At 43.5% G+C, this 14,491-nt stretch overlaps 1 protein-coding gene across 2 annotated transcripts; it reads right to left on the bottom strand.

Annotated features, from left to right (window-relative positions):
- Positions 1 to 3,689: 3,689 nt before the first annotated feature.
- On the bottom strand, positions 3,690 to 11,153 carry TICAM2 (TIR domain containing adaptor molecule 2). 2 transcript variants are annotated; one of them, XM_054987446.1, is made up of 2 exons: positions 10,834 to 11,153; positions 3,690 to 5,424 (listed from the first exon to the last, which is right to left on the bottom strand). In XM_054987446.1, the coding sequence occupies exon 2, from the start codon at positions 5,385 to 5,387 to the stop codon at positions 4,731 to 4,733; it is 657 nt and encodes a 218-aa protein (XP_054843421.1). In that variant the 5' UTR covers positions 5,388 to 5,424; positions 10,834 to 11,153; the 3' UTR covers positions 3,690 to 4,730. The 2 variants fall into 2 exon arrangements, with proteins under 2 accessions (XP_054843421.1, XP_054843422.1); XM_054987447.1 differs by lacking the exon at positions 10,834 to 11,153 and adding an exon at positions 10,525 to 10,674.
- Positions 11,154 to 14,491: the final 3,338 nt, after the last annotated feature.

Genomic DNA, 14,491 nt, shown 5'->3' on the forward strand with positions numbered 1-14,491 from the left:
TAAAAAATGTCTTAAGGCAAGAGTATTTTCACACTCAAAACTGACAGCATGGGGACTCTTCCAGTTTTTCAAACTGGAAAATTGGGAAATTTGGAGAATACTAAAAAGTAAAAAAATGTCTTGAGTGAGTGAGAACCTTACAAAGCATTTCATTCATTCCAAATTTGTGTGTGTGTATGTAAAGTCTGAGGACTTTCTCAATTTTCCAGTGGAAAAATTAGAAAATTTAGGGGAACTCTGGGGGAAAAAACTCTTTGGTGGGCTTACCAAGTCTCCTTACCCTTCTGGTAGAAAGAGGGAGGACTGGGAACTCACCTTTTTTCTCCTCACTTGCATGCCAAGCATGTGCACGCGCTCCCGGTGTGGCACAATGACACCACTTCCAGGAGTGATGTCATTGTACAGGGCCCAGGAGTGCTCCTGTGCTTCACATCAGGCCAATTTGGGCCCCAAACCGGCCCAGTGTGAAGCATGCGAGTGTCTGCAGGCCCTGCACAGGAGCACTCCTGTCACACAACGTCTGCAGGCACTCCTGTCACACAACGTCTGCAGGCCCTGCACAATTTTGGCACTCCCAGAAGTGATGTCATTGTGCTGCACCAGGAGCACACCAAGGAGGCCTGTTCCCCTGCATCTTCCCCTGCTGGCCAGGTGAGTGGTGGCAGGAGGTAGAGGCTGGGAGTGGGGCATTCCTTGTGTAGGGATATACAGTAATTTCAAGATTTTTTTTGGTTTAAAAGTAAGTAACTTCGGGAAGAATTAATATGCTATAATGAGTTTAGTGATATAAATTGATAATTAAAAACTTCAGTATTATAAATTGTACTTATTTTACTTCATTTATATTTCACATTTCTCCCCAATAGGGACCCAAAGCTTAAATCATTTTCATCTCCTCCATTTTATCCTCATAACAACCATGTGCTGTAGGCTGAGAATATGTTGGCAGCCCTGCTTACAGTGACTCTATACTTTATTTTGTTTTTTACAAATATGTTTTCTGTCTTCAGCTTTTATTTTTCCTACCTCCCAAATAGCAAAAATTAAAGCTATTTGAGCTGTGGTAGCATAAGGTACAGTAGTTGCAACCTGATGTTTCCAGCTGCTAAAATACTCCTGCACACTATTATCTAATCTATAGTTTTCATTGTATCCCTTCACAGCTTGCCGTTTCTGTCCAATATTTTTAGAAGTTTAAATGTTGCTTGTCTTCAGAACAGCCTGCATAAGGAACCACGTTCACTGTACTGGCCACATTAGAGACATAAAAGGCTTTCTTTTCTACTCGGGGCAAAACAGAATTTATCCCAGCAGACAACCTCGCTGGTATGCTGGGCATTCATTGCTGCTTTTCTAAGCAAAGAACAACTTGTACTGCTGATCATCTGCCAGCCAGTGTCTGTTACTGTTAACTGCACCCCCTTTTCCAACAAATGTCTTCTGCACAATATAATCCCTGAATACCAAAGTTGTAACTCTTTCAGCTGCATTACTTTTTCTCTGGTTCCTGTTTGCCTTAAGTGAATAAACTCTCTCTGTTCTTCAGCAGTAAGAGAGGTATACTTTGTCCCACTAGATACTGAAATGATACATTTTGAAAAGCATAATATTCTTTTAAATAACTGGCTGGAGAAGCTTTTTACAGGGTCATTTTCCTTTTGGCTGTAAGAGCACTGTGGACTATGGGTGCTTAACTTTAAAAAAATACTGGTTGACAGGAACCCCCACACACAAACATGCATAACTTTTTGCAACATCAGACCATGAACTTCAGAGCCTCAAGACTCTTCTGCTGCTTGCCTCTCCCATTTTTTCTTCACTGAACAGAAAATCAATCCCTAGCAGAAAAGTAGGATAAAAATACCAAATAACTAAAATAAAGATGAGGAAGTATCAGAAGATGCCAGTTAGAATAATAAATATAACTTGTTAAAACTGTTCTCCTCTGCAGTTACTGAAATGCAGGACCTCTACTCTCCTTCACACCTAGTCAGCCTTTTAATATGTAATAGACATTGCCATCGCTAAGCAGCAGCCAAAGCAAATGTCCACCTCTTACAAGATGCTGTTGCAGAGGCATGGTTGCTAAATAACCAACAACACCTGGCACTGGATGATGACATCATTGACTTACACCAGACACTGCAATAGGCTTGCACCCGCATAGTGCTGTTCCTGCCAACACCTTATTGCCTCACCAGCTGGTAAAGGTATGGTCTCACAATCACATAGTAGTGATAGCCACTAATTACCCTCCCTTCATCTCACCAGCCACCACTACAGTGAGGACTGGGTAGCCAAACTAGCGTCAGGTGCTCCTTCACTTCAGATGTAACAGAAAAATAGAGGCGGAAGCTCTTTGCTGTGTGAGATTTCAGCAAATGAAAATTCTTTAATCTTAAGAAGTTTGTTTACTAACCAATCTTTTACAGTACATTTACATGACACCAAATCTCAATATAACTGCTAGTTTGAGGATACTGATGAAAGTATAAGATAGCTTTTTAAAAATTATTTTGTAAGTTAACATTTATTGGTAGAAGGAAGGGATACTGTTAACGTTACTAGATTGAAAATAACCTCCTGTAGTGTTTAAAAGATGTAGGTCAAATTATCAAGCTAGAAGAACCACATTCTGAGGCAATAACCAGGGATATCCTGCTGTCATGCCTCAATGTATTGAATGCTTATTTGTTAATGTCAGACTACTAGTTTAAAAAGATGAGAAATGAACTGGCAAAAGCAGCCCTAGAGATAATCTTTTAATATAAAAGGACGGGTCCAATCCTAGGTTGTAACACTCTGTTGAAATGAATGAACAAACCCACAACTTGACTTCGATGTGTATCAGAACATGCTGAGCCAGGCCCTGTGTTTATTTGATCATGCCACTTCTGCTGAGAACTCCTTTTCTTTAATAAAAAAATTCCCAAGGTAAGATTTTAAGACAGTAACTGCAGCATTATCTTTACTTACTGGCAGGTTATCAGGGCTCTGGAGGTTACAAAAGGAATGGTTGAGTCAGATGCTTTAAAGAAAGTGACTTGTGGACTATACCACTATGTATGGTACATACTATCTGTTGTTATATGTATTATCTTACTATGTAATTTCTGCGTTGTTTAACTTATGTTAATACTTATGCTGTGTTTCAACTTGGCCTCAGATTTCTGTAATCTTGATCCTATGACATTGCTTATTGGATTCCCCTCTTGTTGACTGTATTGACTTATACTGTGCACTCTGCTTTGAGTCTCACTGAAAAAAGGTATACTATAAGTGTAAAAAAATAATAAATATCTTTAGTTTGAGTGGTAGGCACAGCTTATGAAACTCTGTGAAAACAGCTGACGATATAATGTACATTACAAAAATTTTCTCCCAGATTTTATGCCTTCTTTCTGCTAGTGCAAAAAGCCTTCTGTTGATGGAAGAGACTGCACTGACATGAAAAGAGCAATTGGGGCCATTTCCTTCTCTTCTCTGAAGCCACTTATTTTTCATGGACATTGGTGGCTGCTGCAAGGAGGACATGAGGGATGCCTTGCCTGTGCTAGGCTTGCCAGGGATCCAATCCAATCTGAATGGACGTACAGATCTTTTGAACAACACCGCCACTGCGGTTATACTGCTGAACGTGCTATTATTTAGTAACCAAAAATCCGTGTAAACAAGGCTGCCAACATCTCTTAACTGAATGAATCATCACTTTAAAACATTTTGGCTACACAGACACAAGGAATTTCCCTTATTTCAGAACTTTATAGGGCAGACCTCACAATTTCATTTTGTCCCTGTAAAAATACAATTTGTAACATAGTTGTTCCAGTGGAAAGGTCTGGAATGGATATGGTCAGCATGAGCAGGTGGAAATGGTAATTCCTGTGAAGTTTGGAGATACAGAAGTCTTTGATTCTCATCTGGTACCACAGCAAAGTTTGCAGATATTATGAGCCTGTCCACGTCTACTCCAAATCTCAGGAGGTCTAGGTAATCTGGCACACATTAATAGAGGCTAAGACAAACTTGATATGAATACATGAAATCTGGAGACACAATTTAAAAAAATGATTTCAGAGACACACCAGTCCTGATAGTGTGTATGTGGACACACAGAGACACACACACACACACACACATGCTCTTCCCACTCACCCCCACCTGGATCCAATCAAACAGTTTTTCCAGACTTCTGGAATTACAAAAGCCTACGAATCCTGTCTACAAGAGGAAGGAGTAAGGTGCTTATACAAGTCAGCACTGGTGATCTCTCAAATTGTTTTTTCAGAAAGTGAAAAGCAGTCATCTGCCTTTAGACAAAGCTCCCTTTTAGCAAGCCAGGCTATTGATCCATCGATCTTTGTACAGCCTAGTTTGGCAGGCTGTGGCAACAGCTTAGCAAAATCTCTCCAGCCTTGCTGTTAGAGATCTTTTAACCAGAATTGCCAGGAACTGGACTTGTGTGCAAAACATTTACGCTGCATCTGAATTATGCCTGCTCTTCTTAGGGTCGTCATGAGATCCACTATTAAATCTAGGAAGTGTTCCTGCCAGGGCTATAAAAGTAGGACATGATAATACATTAACACCTTGCAGAGAATCTAATCAGAAGAGTACATTCCTAGCCCAGATGGTTGTTTGGGGAAGTTCACAGCAAAATTCACAAGGTGGAAATGGAGCAAGTTATTACAAAGGCTTTGCTTCAACTTCACTTTAAATCCTCTACAGCTTCACCATGCCAGCAACTCCTGTACATCTTCCTTCTCCTTTTCATTTTTCCATGCATCTTGCTGTTGCCTGTAACTAGTTTCCTGGAAAATTTTCTTTACTTGAACAGCAAACCCAGGACTATCTTCCTGTAGTGCATTAAGGGTCCTGAGAACAAGAGGAATCCTGTCCCATGGGAGTGAGTTATTCCGTGGTCTCAGTGGTATGACTGTGTTGCCCTTGTGTGGCTTGGTAAGTGAATTGAAGAGACAAGCATATGCCTGGAATTCACACCAAAGCTCACTGAGGAAGTTTTCTGTCAACAAGATAATTGTCCATGCCGAGCCATTAATGGCATCTTGTACATTTTCCAGCAGGTGCCTGCCACTAGGCATTTCAGCAAAGATTATTCCCGGTTTAATACAGAATTCATTTTGCAGCATCTCCTGGATTCTAATAGCTTCATCTATATCATTCTCAGCATGAAGAATCGCAAACCTGTAAAATGTCTCCCCAGTGTCCTCATCCCTGCTGTGAGGTTCCTGAGTGTTTGTATCCAATGATAAATTACCTGGGGTGGATTTTTCATTGAAGTCTTTCTGTTGTGTACTTCTATAGTTATCCTTCACGCTGTTCCTTGGAGAAAATGGAAACTTTATTTTGGTGTTACCGCTTCCCATTGTTTAAAGACAGTGAAGTATCCCCATTTCTTCCAGTCTATAAACAAATTGAAAGAAATAACACATCTCTTAAAAGTTCCAAAAATACACTGAAAGCTATATCAAAGTCATGCAAGTCAAGAGAACTAGGACAACAGGAAGGAAACAGAACTTGTAAAGGCGAGACTGGGAAATAAATTTCAGCTAACCATGTGATGCTACAAAAAGAAAGGGGGGAGAGGATTTGAGAGCCTTTTTAAATCATTCCAACCAAAAAGATATTTTCTGCAGAGCAGTAGTCTATACCCATAATACTGTGAACCATAAAAGCATGTGAACTCAGACAAAAAGAAAACTTCATGTTGTTATGGACATGGATTCTGATTAGGAAGACATATTTAGGCAGTCAGCCTCCAACATCTTGTGACATAGCTACAATGACCTCATCAGCAAATTAGAATATTTTAAATTGTTAATTGACAATGAAGGTTAAGAGGTGACAATTCAGTTCTGGAGGATAATTTGTCCAGAGACTGTCATCCGGGTTTGGGTCTAAAGCATGTATGAGGGTATGTAGACACTGAGGGCTGGATCCAAAGTACCTTGAGCAGAGCTCACAGCGTAAGCCTTTCCCACCTCCCTTTCTTACTGGAGCCCACTGGCCCCCCTGCAGTCCAGATATACAATAAGCTTTGGCCCACCCTGATCTGGAGATGTGATGGAGAGGAGGACAGAAAAATTTATACATACACACTTTCCACATTTTCCCCAAGGACTTTATTCCAGCTTTTCCAAAGGAATTATTTCCTTTTGACATAAGGGAAATGTGCTAAAACAGCATGGGTTGTAGCAGTCTGCAACTCTTTCACTTTAATATTGGATATGTTTGTAATTTTGCTTGTAAAAAATTTGTTAAGGCAGCAAATTGATTTAGGTTTGATAATAAAGTATTGCATGTATTTCAATTTATTCCCCAAATGTCCATTTTTCCAGGGGTGGAGGGTGGGTAGCAAAAAAAACCCCCAAGCAGTTATTTTTTCAGGTATTCAAAATTTCTGGAAATTTTACATCTCTATCCTCATCTCTATAGTGGTTAAATGTAGTTTTAGAACAGATCAATTCCCTGATTTTAGCCAGCATTTCAGAGTGACCTGAATAACTGTGAGCTAAATTAACTCAGGAATTATACTAGAATAACGAAATAGGCTTCTCTTGGGGAAAAACTTGGGAGTGGTTTGGCTTTGTGCATGCCTGAGACCCGAGACACTCAGATTTCGGTCTGTGTTGCTTTTTATGAACTTCAAGCCTTGGTTCCCATTGCAGAGGATTCCGCAGCAGAGCCAGCAAGGAATAAAGTATGGACTACACACTTTCCACAGCTGAAACTGGGCAGTGCATGACTTTTACTCCTGGTTGTTGTGCTGCAGCATTCAGGCAAGGTGTAGAAAGCTGCCACTAGATGTGCCCTGACCTTGTGAATCCTACAAACTTAATGAAATTGACTCAGAAGTTACCAAGGGAGTAGAATTAAGACAGAAATATCTAAACAGGGGAAGCCTTAACAACATCCTTACTGCAGAACTAGTATTACAACCCTTCAATCTGCTTTGAGCTCAGTAGCTAACATTTTATAGTAACCAGCATGTAGAGGTGATCTCCATGGTTACTTTTAGGTAAAGATTTGTGCAGAAGCCCCATTTCTGTCATCCAGGCAAGAACAAAGTCACATTTATTTATAGCAGATAAAAATAGGGAAAGGCCAGGGACAACTGGGAATCTAATGTCAGTTGGAGATCCGCAAGGGCGCTCTATCTAATTAGCCTCTTGCCAAAGAGTTGCTAAACAAACTAATAGATATTATAGATGGTACTATTCTTACACCCTCCAGATGGCTAATGCTCCCAATAACCAATTCACATATAAGTCTGATAAAATATGGAGGCAGAACCCAGCCTTGCAAAGTCCAGCAAGAGTTAGTAGCCACACAAGTTTATGACCTATACTTTGCTAATAATAATAACAAAAATAACAACTACTACACTTATATACTGCTCTTCTAGACAGATTAGCGCCCTGCTCAAAGCAGTGAACAAAATCAGTGCTATTGTTATCCTCACAATACAGCTGGGGAGCTGGGGCTGAGTTGAGTGGCTTAGCCAAGGCCACCTGCTGAACACATGGCAGTAGTGAGATTTGAACCAGCACAATGCTGACTCACAACCCAGGCACTTAACCACTATGCTGCAGCAACTCTCTTCAAGAAAAGCTGGACTTGTCAATGCAGTTCCTTTTACTTCTGCATAAAATACAGCGACATATCTATTATAAATAAAAATTGTATATTTGGACAATGTGCATTCTGCATGTTCATGGGATTGTCACACAAGAGCAGATTCTGCTGCCTAGAACAGGATTTTGTGCTTCAAGAGATTCCGTCTTAAAACTGGGGAAGAGCTGTAGCTCAGTGGCAGAGCATCTGCTTGGCATGCAGAAGGTCCCCGGTTCAATCCCTGGCATCTCCAGATAAAGAATCAGATAGTAGGCGGTGATGACTTCCACCTGAGACCATGGAGAGCTGCTGCCCATCTCAGTCGACAATACTGATGGATCAATAGTCTGATTCAATATAAGGCAGCTTCATGTGTTCAAAACAAAACAAAGTTTCTAGCCCTCGTAGCTATAGAGAAAAGTGCGTGTGTCAGCATACCTGTTATGTTTGCAGGTGCTGCATCTCTATATGACAGAAAGCAGCACCAGTTGAATTTCTGCCTCTTGCAAAGCTACCAAACTCCCAGCAGCCAATTTTAGACCCATTAAAGAGAGGTATGGGTTGGTATCAAAAGAGCTGCTTAGGCTCACACAGATCCTAGTCTGACACTCTAATCACTACACCTAAAAGTGTTTCTTTGAACACCTAATAACCATACCACTTCACAAGCCTTTTGCAATACTGCTGCGTTTCAGTACTAGTCTGCCATTCAGAATGAAGGTTCAAGGGCCCTTATGTCCAGCTGCTAGGTCACCATTAGCAACTGTCTCTAATTCTGGAGACAGCCTTTATTCAGCCAGCAGAAAGCGATAGACCCCTTTCCATGCAATCAGAAACTCCTCTGGATGGAAGCGGGCTCCCCTCCATTATGCCAGCCACTATAAACAGGACCTTCCCTTCCGCTTTTCATCTGGGAAATGGACAACTCAGGAAAGGATTAACTAGTAGCGAGGCACAAATCATGCATGGCTACTAACCCAACCCAAATTTAAGAACAAAAATCTAAATTCCCCTTAGGCTCATCTTAACAGCTTTACTGTTTTTGGATTCTGAATACACACTTCAGTTAAATCCAGGAAATGAGAGAGGGCTATATATAACTGACAAATTAAGGATCAAAACTTCGATCCACACTGACTCTAGGAATCCTCAGTGCCTCTTCTCTGCCTCTCCACTACCACTTCCCCCGCCTTACTCTACTCCGTTAATAAGTTTGACATTCTTTTCATCACTCTTTGTACCTCTCCACCTTTTCCATTCTTTCCCTTCCACTTTCACCACTTTCAACCCCTCTCATTTCATTTGGTGTGTTGTCTCTATCAGCTTCATTTAATCCCTTTCATGCCCCACTTCAGTTGATTATCATCTTCATTGTCCTTTCCTTCCTTATTCAAATTTCTGTTTCCCCCATTTTTTAAAATGGAGTAACAACAACAAAACCACTGCACATGTCTAACCAGCAGCTGATTTCCCTTCTACTTTACTCTTCAAAGCCTGGGTACTTGCCGCTTAGTCCCACAGTCTTGGCACTGTTTCTCTCTTTGAGCTCTTTTTCTGTCGATCTACCACCTGACTTTCATCCTCTGCCAATGATTTTGGTGAGAGCACGCCATGGAACTACTATCTCATTGCCAAAGTAAAAGTCCCTGGTCTCCTTAACTTCTCTGCAGCCACTGATACATTTGGCCACTCTTTCCTGCTTAGCTCCCTTCACAAGCTAGGTTTCTAGGACTCTGTTCTCAACTGGCTCTCCTCCTACCTAATGTTCCCACAGAGGGAAGATTTCCTGCTGCTTTCTCCTCCTCCACTGAGGCCAGCAGGGGTTTGTCCTTGGTCAACTGCTTTTCTTACACTCTGTCCCTGGATGACCTTAATCCATTCCCATGGCTTTCAAATACCTGCTGTGCTCTTGTGACATTCCACCCGTCTCCCTCAGAACTTGCACCCTCCATCTAGTCCTGTATCTACACCCGCAAATCCAATTATTCATCATTGCTTTAAAGCCCAAGACTCAATTTCTCATCTTCCTTCCTAAGCAGCCTTCTCCTTTAGTCTCTCTGGCCACAGACATCACCATCTATCTTGCTGATCAGGTGCATACTCTTGGCTTTATCTTTTTTTCCCTTCTTTTTCTTTGCTTGCTGTATCAGCTCATTTCCAAGTCATATCACTTCCCTTGTTCAACATTTCCTTTTTCTCCCTTGGTGAAAACTCTGATATGCAATCCAGTCATCCCCTACCCTTGACTATTGCACTCTTCTCCTTTCTGTCCTTCCATTGTCAAACTTCAACCTTCTTACATCTTCTTAGAACTACTGTCACTGGAATAGGTTTGCCAAATGCCCGGTGGGGCCTGGAGATCTCCTGGAATTACAAATGATCTCCTGGAAACAGAGATCAATTTTCCTGAAGAAAATTGCTGCTTTGGAGCCATGGTCTTATACCATGCTGATGCCCTGCTCCTCTCCAAATTCTACCCTCCCCACTCTACTCCCCAAATCTCCTGGAATTTCCCAACCCAGAGTTGGCAACCCCACATACACTGAAATCCCTGTCCAAGCGACTTCCTCCTTAGATCCCTGTACTGGCTTCTTATCTGCCCCCAGGTTTGGCAGAAGCCCACGGTCCTTACTTGCAAAGAAAGCCCTGCATGGCCTAGCCTGTTATGTCTGTGCCCTGCCACCTTCACCATTCTCACTGTACTTTTCCCTGCCACCCGAAAGTTTCCTGCTCCTTGAAGTGGTTCTCCCTGCAGCCTCCTTGCCAGACATCTCTGGCGGCGCCTCGCAATTCCAGCCAGGCAAGTACAAGCTTCGACGAGGCAGAGAGCCCTAACCCCGGCCCGGGGAATCGCCTCGCTGAAAAGCCCGGCGCCTGCACCTCCGGTACCAAAGCGATGCCTCCCGGAGGGCTCCAGCGAGAGGAGGCAGTGATCCTGGTATCAGTTACGCCCCTCGGAGTCTGGTAACCCTCCGCGGTGTTCAGCGACAGGACGTCCCGCTTGCTCCTGCCACTCTCGTTGATGTAAGAGCATTAGGAGTCGATGGGGAACGCAGCGGCCGAGAGGTAAGCAGACTACCAGAAGCACCGCCCTGGGGAGAAGGGGCTGGTGGGGGTGGGGACGGGGCGGCAACTTGGGGGCTGGATCAATCCCCCCCATCCCATCCCATCCCATCCCATCCAGGAAGTGTTGCTTACCGCAGCAGCGACGGGACAAGATTCACCGCTGGCCGGAGAGAAGCGTCGCTGGCGCCCTTTCCATCCCTTCTGCGGGCGCGGCACTGCGCTGAGAGCACGTCCGACCGAGGAAGCAGCAGCAGAAGCGCGGGCAGGGCGGAGCGGGGCGGGCTCCAGATCCCCGGCGGCGGCTTCTGGCCTTGGCTGTGGCGAGCCCAAGGGCGCTTCGGCGCATGCGGGGGACAGGCAGGAAGTTGGGCGGCGAAAAGGGCATCCCGGCGTCGCTTTTTCCCGTTGGTTCTGCTTGAAGTTTTGCGGCTCTTCGGCAGCCTCGACGGCACCCCGTCGGCACCCTTCGCGGCGCAAGGCGGAAGAAGTGGGCGCTTCCCAGCAGTGAAGGAGGAAGCGGGAGGGCCGGGCTAGAGAAGTGCCGGGCAGGGAGACTTTGGCGGGGTCTGTAATGGCAGGTGAGGGAACAGGAGCGCCCGCGGTGGTCCCGCAATCTCCGGAGAGGCTATCGGTATGCAGACATGAATTGCGCGGTGTGTCCGGACCGCATGCCACAGACCGTAGCAGGACCCGGCGAGTTGTTTGGGTTTCCTCGCCCCTGAGCCTGAGGCGTTTCGCAGAGAGCCGGAGGCCCTTCCGCAAGCGTTCCGACATTAACTTTAAAATTTGAAATAATTCTACGAATAGAAGAAGCGGATACACGATGTCGTTGTAATCGTCGTGAATAAACCGCGAGCAGAAAACGAGAGTAATTGTGTTTAAGCAAAGTAGATGTCAGCCTAACCGAGAAGACTGATTTTCAATTTTAACAAACAGAATGTCTAGCTAGATTAAAATACATCCCTATTAATTTATGAGTTCAAATAAACTGGCAGCAGTTTATAATTGCCAATTGAAGGAACACTCCGGGAGTGCTGATTGACTGTTTCGCTCCTCTCTGAAGCATTGTTTTAAGGAACAAAAGAGCCTATCACAAATTCAATATTTAAATATACATTCATCTGATTTGAATTTGGGGTTTTTCCTACATTACCCAAACCAGTTGGTTTTTTCCTTAACCTGGTAGCTTCAATGACTGGCAACTCTGTCCAAACACAAACATGTTCTTTTACTGATGGTTGTTGGGGGTTTTCCGGGCTGTATTGCCGTGGTCTTGGCATTGTAGTTCCTGACGTTTCGCCAGCAGCTGTGGCTGGCATCTTCAGAGGTGTAGCACCAAAAGACAGAGATCTCTCAGTGTCACAGTGTGGAAAAGATGTAGGTCATTTGTATCTACTCAGGAGGGGTGGGGTTGAGCTGAGTCATTCTGTAAGAGTTTCCCAGGGTGTGGAATGCTAATGGCGGGAGGCTTCACTGTCTCCTGAGGAGGTTCTTTTGCATATGGATTGGTGCTTGATGTGCTAATCTTCTCTGCAGGGCTATTGTCGGGTGTGGAGTGAGGGGATCTCTGCAGGAGTATACCGTATACCCTGCAGCTGTGGACAAGTTTACATCGGGACCACAAAGCGTAGCATCCAGACAAGAATAAAAGAACATGAAAGACACTGCAGACTTGGACAGCCTGAAAAATCAGCAGTGGCTGAACATAGCCTAACTCAAACAGGGCACAGTATCTTATTCCAGGACACCAAAATACTGGACAACACTTCCAACTACTTTGTCAGACTGCACAGGGAAGCCATTGAAATTCACAAGCATAAGCAAAACTTCAACAGGAAAGAAGAAACCTTAAGAATGAACAGAGCATGGGCTCCGGTTCTGAAAAACACCAGGCCAACAAAACACTCCACACCCGACAATAGCCCTGCAGAGAAGATTAGCACATCAAGCACCAATCCATATGCAAAAGAACCTCCTCAGGAGACAGTGAAGCCTCCCGCCATTAGCATTCCACACCCTGGGAAACTCTTACAGAATGACTCAGCTCAACCCCACCCCTCCTGAGTAGATACAAATGACCTACATCTTTTCCACACTGTGACACTGAGAGATCTCTGTCTTTTGGTGCTACACCTCTGAAGATGCCAGCCACAGCTGCTGGCGAAACGTCAGGAACTACAATGCCAAGACCACGGCAATACAGCCCGGAAAACCCCCAACAACCATCGTTCTCCGGCCGTGAAAGCCTTCGACAATACATGTTCTTTTACTGTTTGTTAATGGTCAGCCAGGTACCTGGTGTTGAAGATGTCTGCTGTTTGTCTCCCTTCAGAAAGGAGGTGCTGATTTAGTCTGAAGGCCCCACAAGTAGCTGATTCTATTATATATGGTAACATTTAAAAAGCCACCCTTAAGTTTACATGAGTTTATTGCTATTGCAAGGATTAAATAATAATAGAACCATGTTGGAAACCACTTTGGATCCCATTGTGGAGAAAAATGGGGCATAAATACCTAAGGAAAATTATTTGAAAAATAATCTTTAGATCCTCTCTGATACCCTAGATGTCAGCCTTATTAACTCAATTATGCTGCCGTTGGTATATTGCTTTTGCTACCCATCTGATGGCCAACTTAGTTCCTTAGCCAACAATGTGCACCCACATTTACACCACTGTTTGTTTACTATGTATTTGTCATATTGAAATGGGCTTGGACAAAAATAGTTCAAGCATTTCTAATCTGCCTTTCTTCAAATGGATGCAAGATGGTTTCCAGTAAATAAAATCATTGGAAAGTCTAGATCAGACAGAAAGACCTCACAAAAAGTTCAACCTTGCACAACTTCCAGAACTGTGTCAAAGTGAATTTAACTTCAGCTGTTTTCTTTTAGCCACTTGATCACAGCTGTCAGACACTGCTTTAGAAGGGAGACAGCTGCTTCTGAAGACTTAAAGAAATGTACAGCTGTGTATCATCAATGTATCTGACACTGAACTCCAAAGGTACATATGAAATCACTGAAGTTAAATATGGGAAGTTTTGCCAGTTCTCCAGCTCAGCAACACCCCCATGGTGTTTCTGATGGTCCCTTCTCCTCTAGGAGCTGCGGGGGGGGGGGGGGGTGATCATTGGGGCAGCAGGCAAAACTGAGAAAGTCATGCTCTGCTAATGCAAAATCCCATCAGTAAAAATTTCTGGTGGATCCAAGCCTTTGCATCCTCCAGTAGTTCTAACACCACTATGGAGGCCTTCCTCACTAAATCTTAGTGAAATGACTTTGTGCAGAAAAAGTTAATCCTACTCATGTAGGCACACTTTTTTAATTTCTAGATCACTACCTACTATTAAATATTATACACGTTAATTCTCCTTTTTAACATAAACGTAAACCAAAGCCAGCAGTTAGTTTTCAAATATTGGCATTTTTTGAATATTCCAAATACTACAGAACACAAGCAGATTCTTGAAATGCTAATTCATGTATAAGCTTACTGCCAAGCAGAATACAGACCAACACACCTGGTGGGCTTTCTGGGATTAGATATAAACTTGTTGCTTGACTGCAGTTGAAAATGAAGGCAGCTGACAGAGTACTTAAAGAATTTGAGAGCCAGTTTGGTGTAGTGGTAAGAGTGCGGGACTCTAATCTGGAGAATCAGGTTTGATTGCCCACTTCTCCACTTGAAGCCAGCTGGGTGACCTTGGGTCAGTCACAGCTTCTAGGAGCTCTCTCAGCCCTACCCACCTCACAGGGTGCTTTGTTGTGGGGATAATAATAGCATACTTT

Source organism: Eublepharis macularius, chromosome 8 (assembly GCF_028583425.1).
Source record: "Eublepharis macularius isolate TG4126 chromosome 8, MPM_Emac_v1.0, whole genome shotgun sequence".
Classification (NCBI taxonomy): domain Eukaryota; kingdom Metazoa; phylum Chordata; class Lepidosauria; order Squamata; family Eublepharidae; genus Eublepharis; species Eublepharis macularius.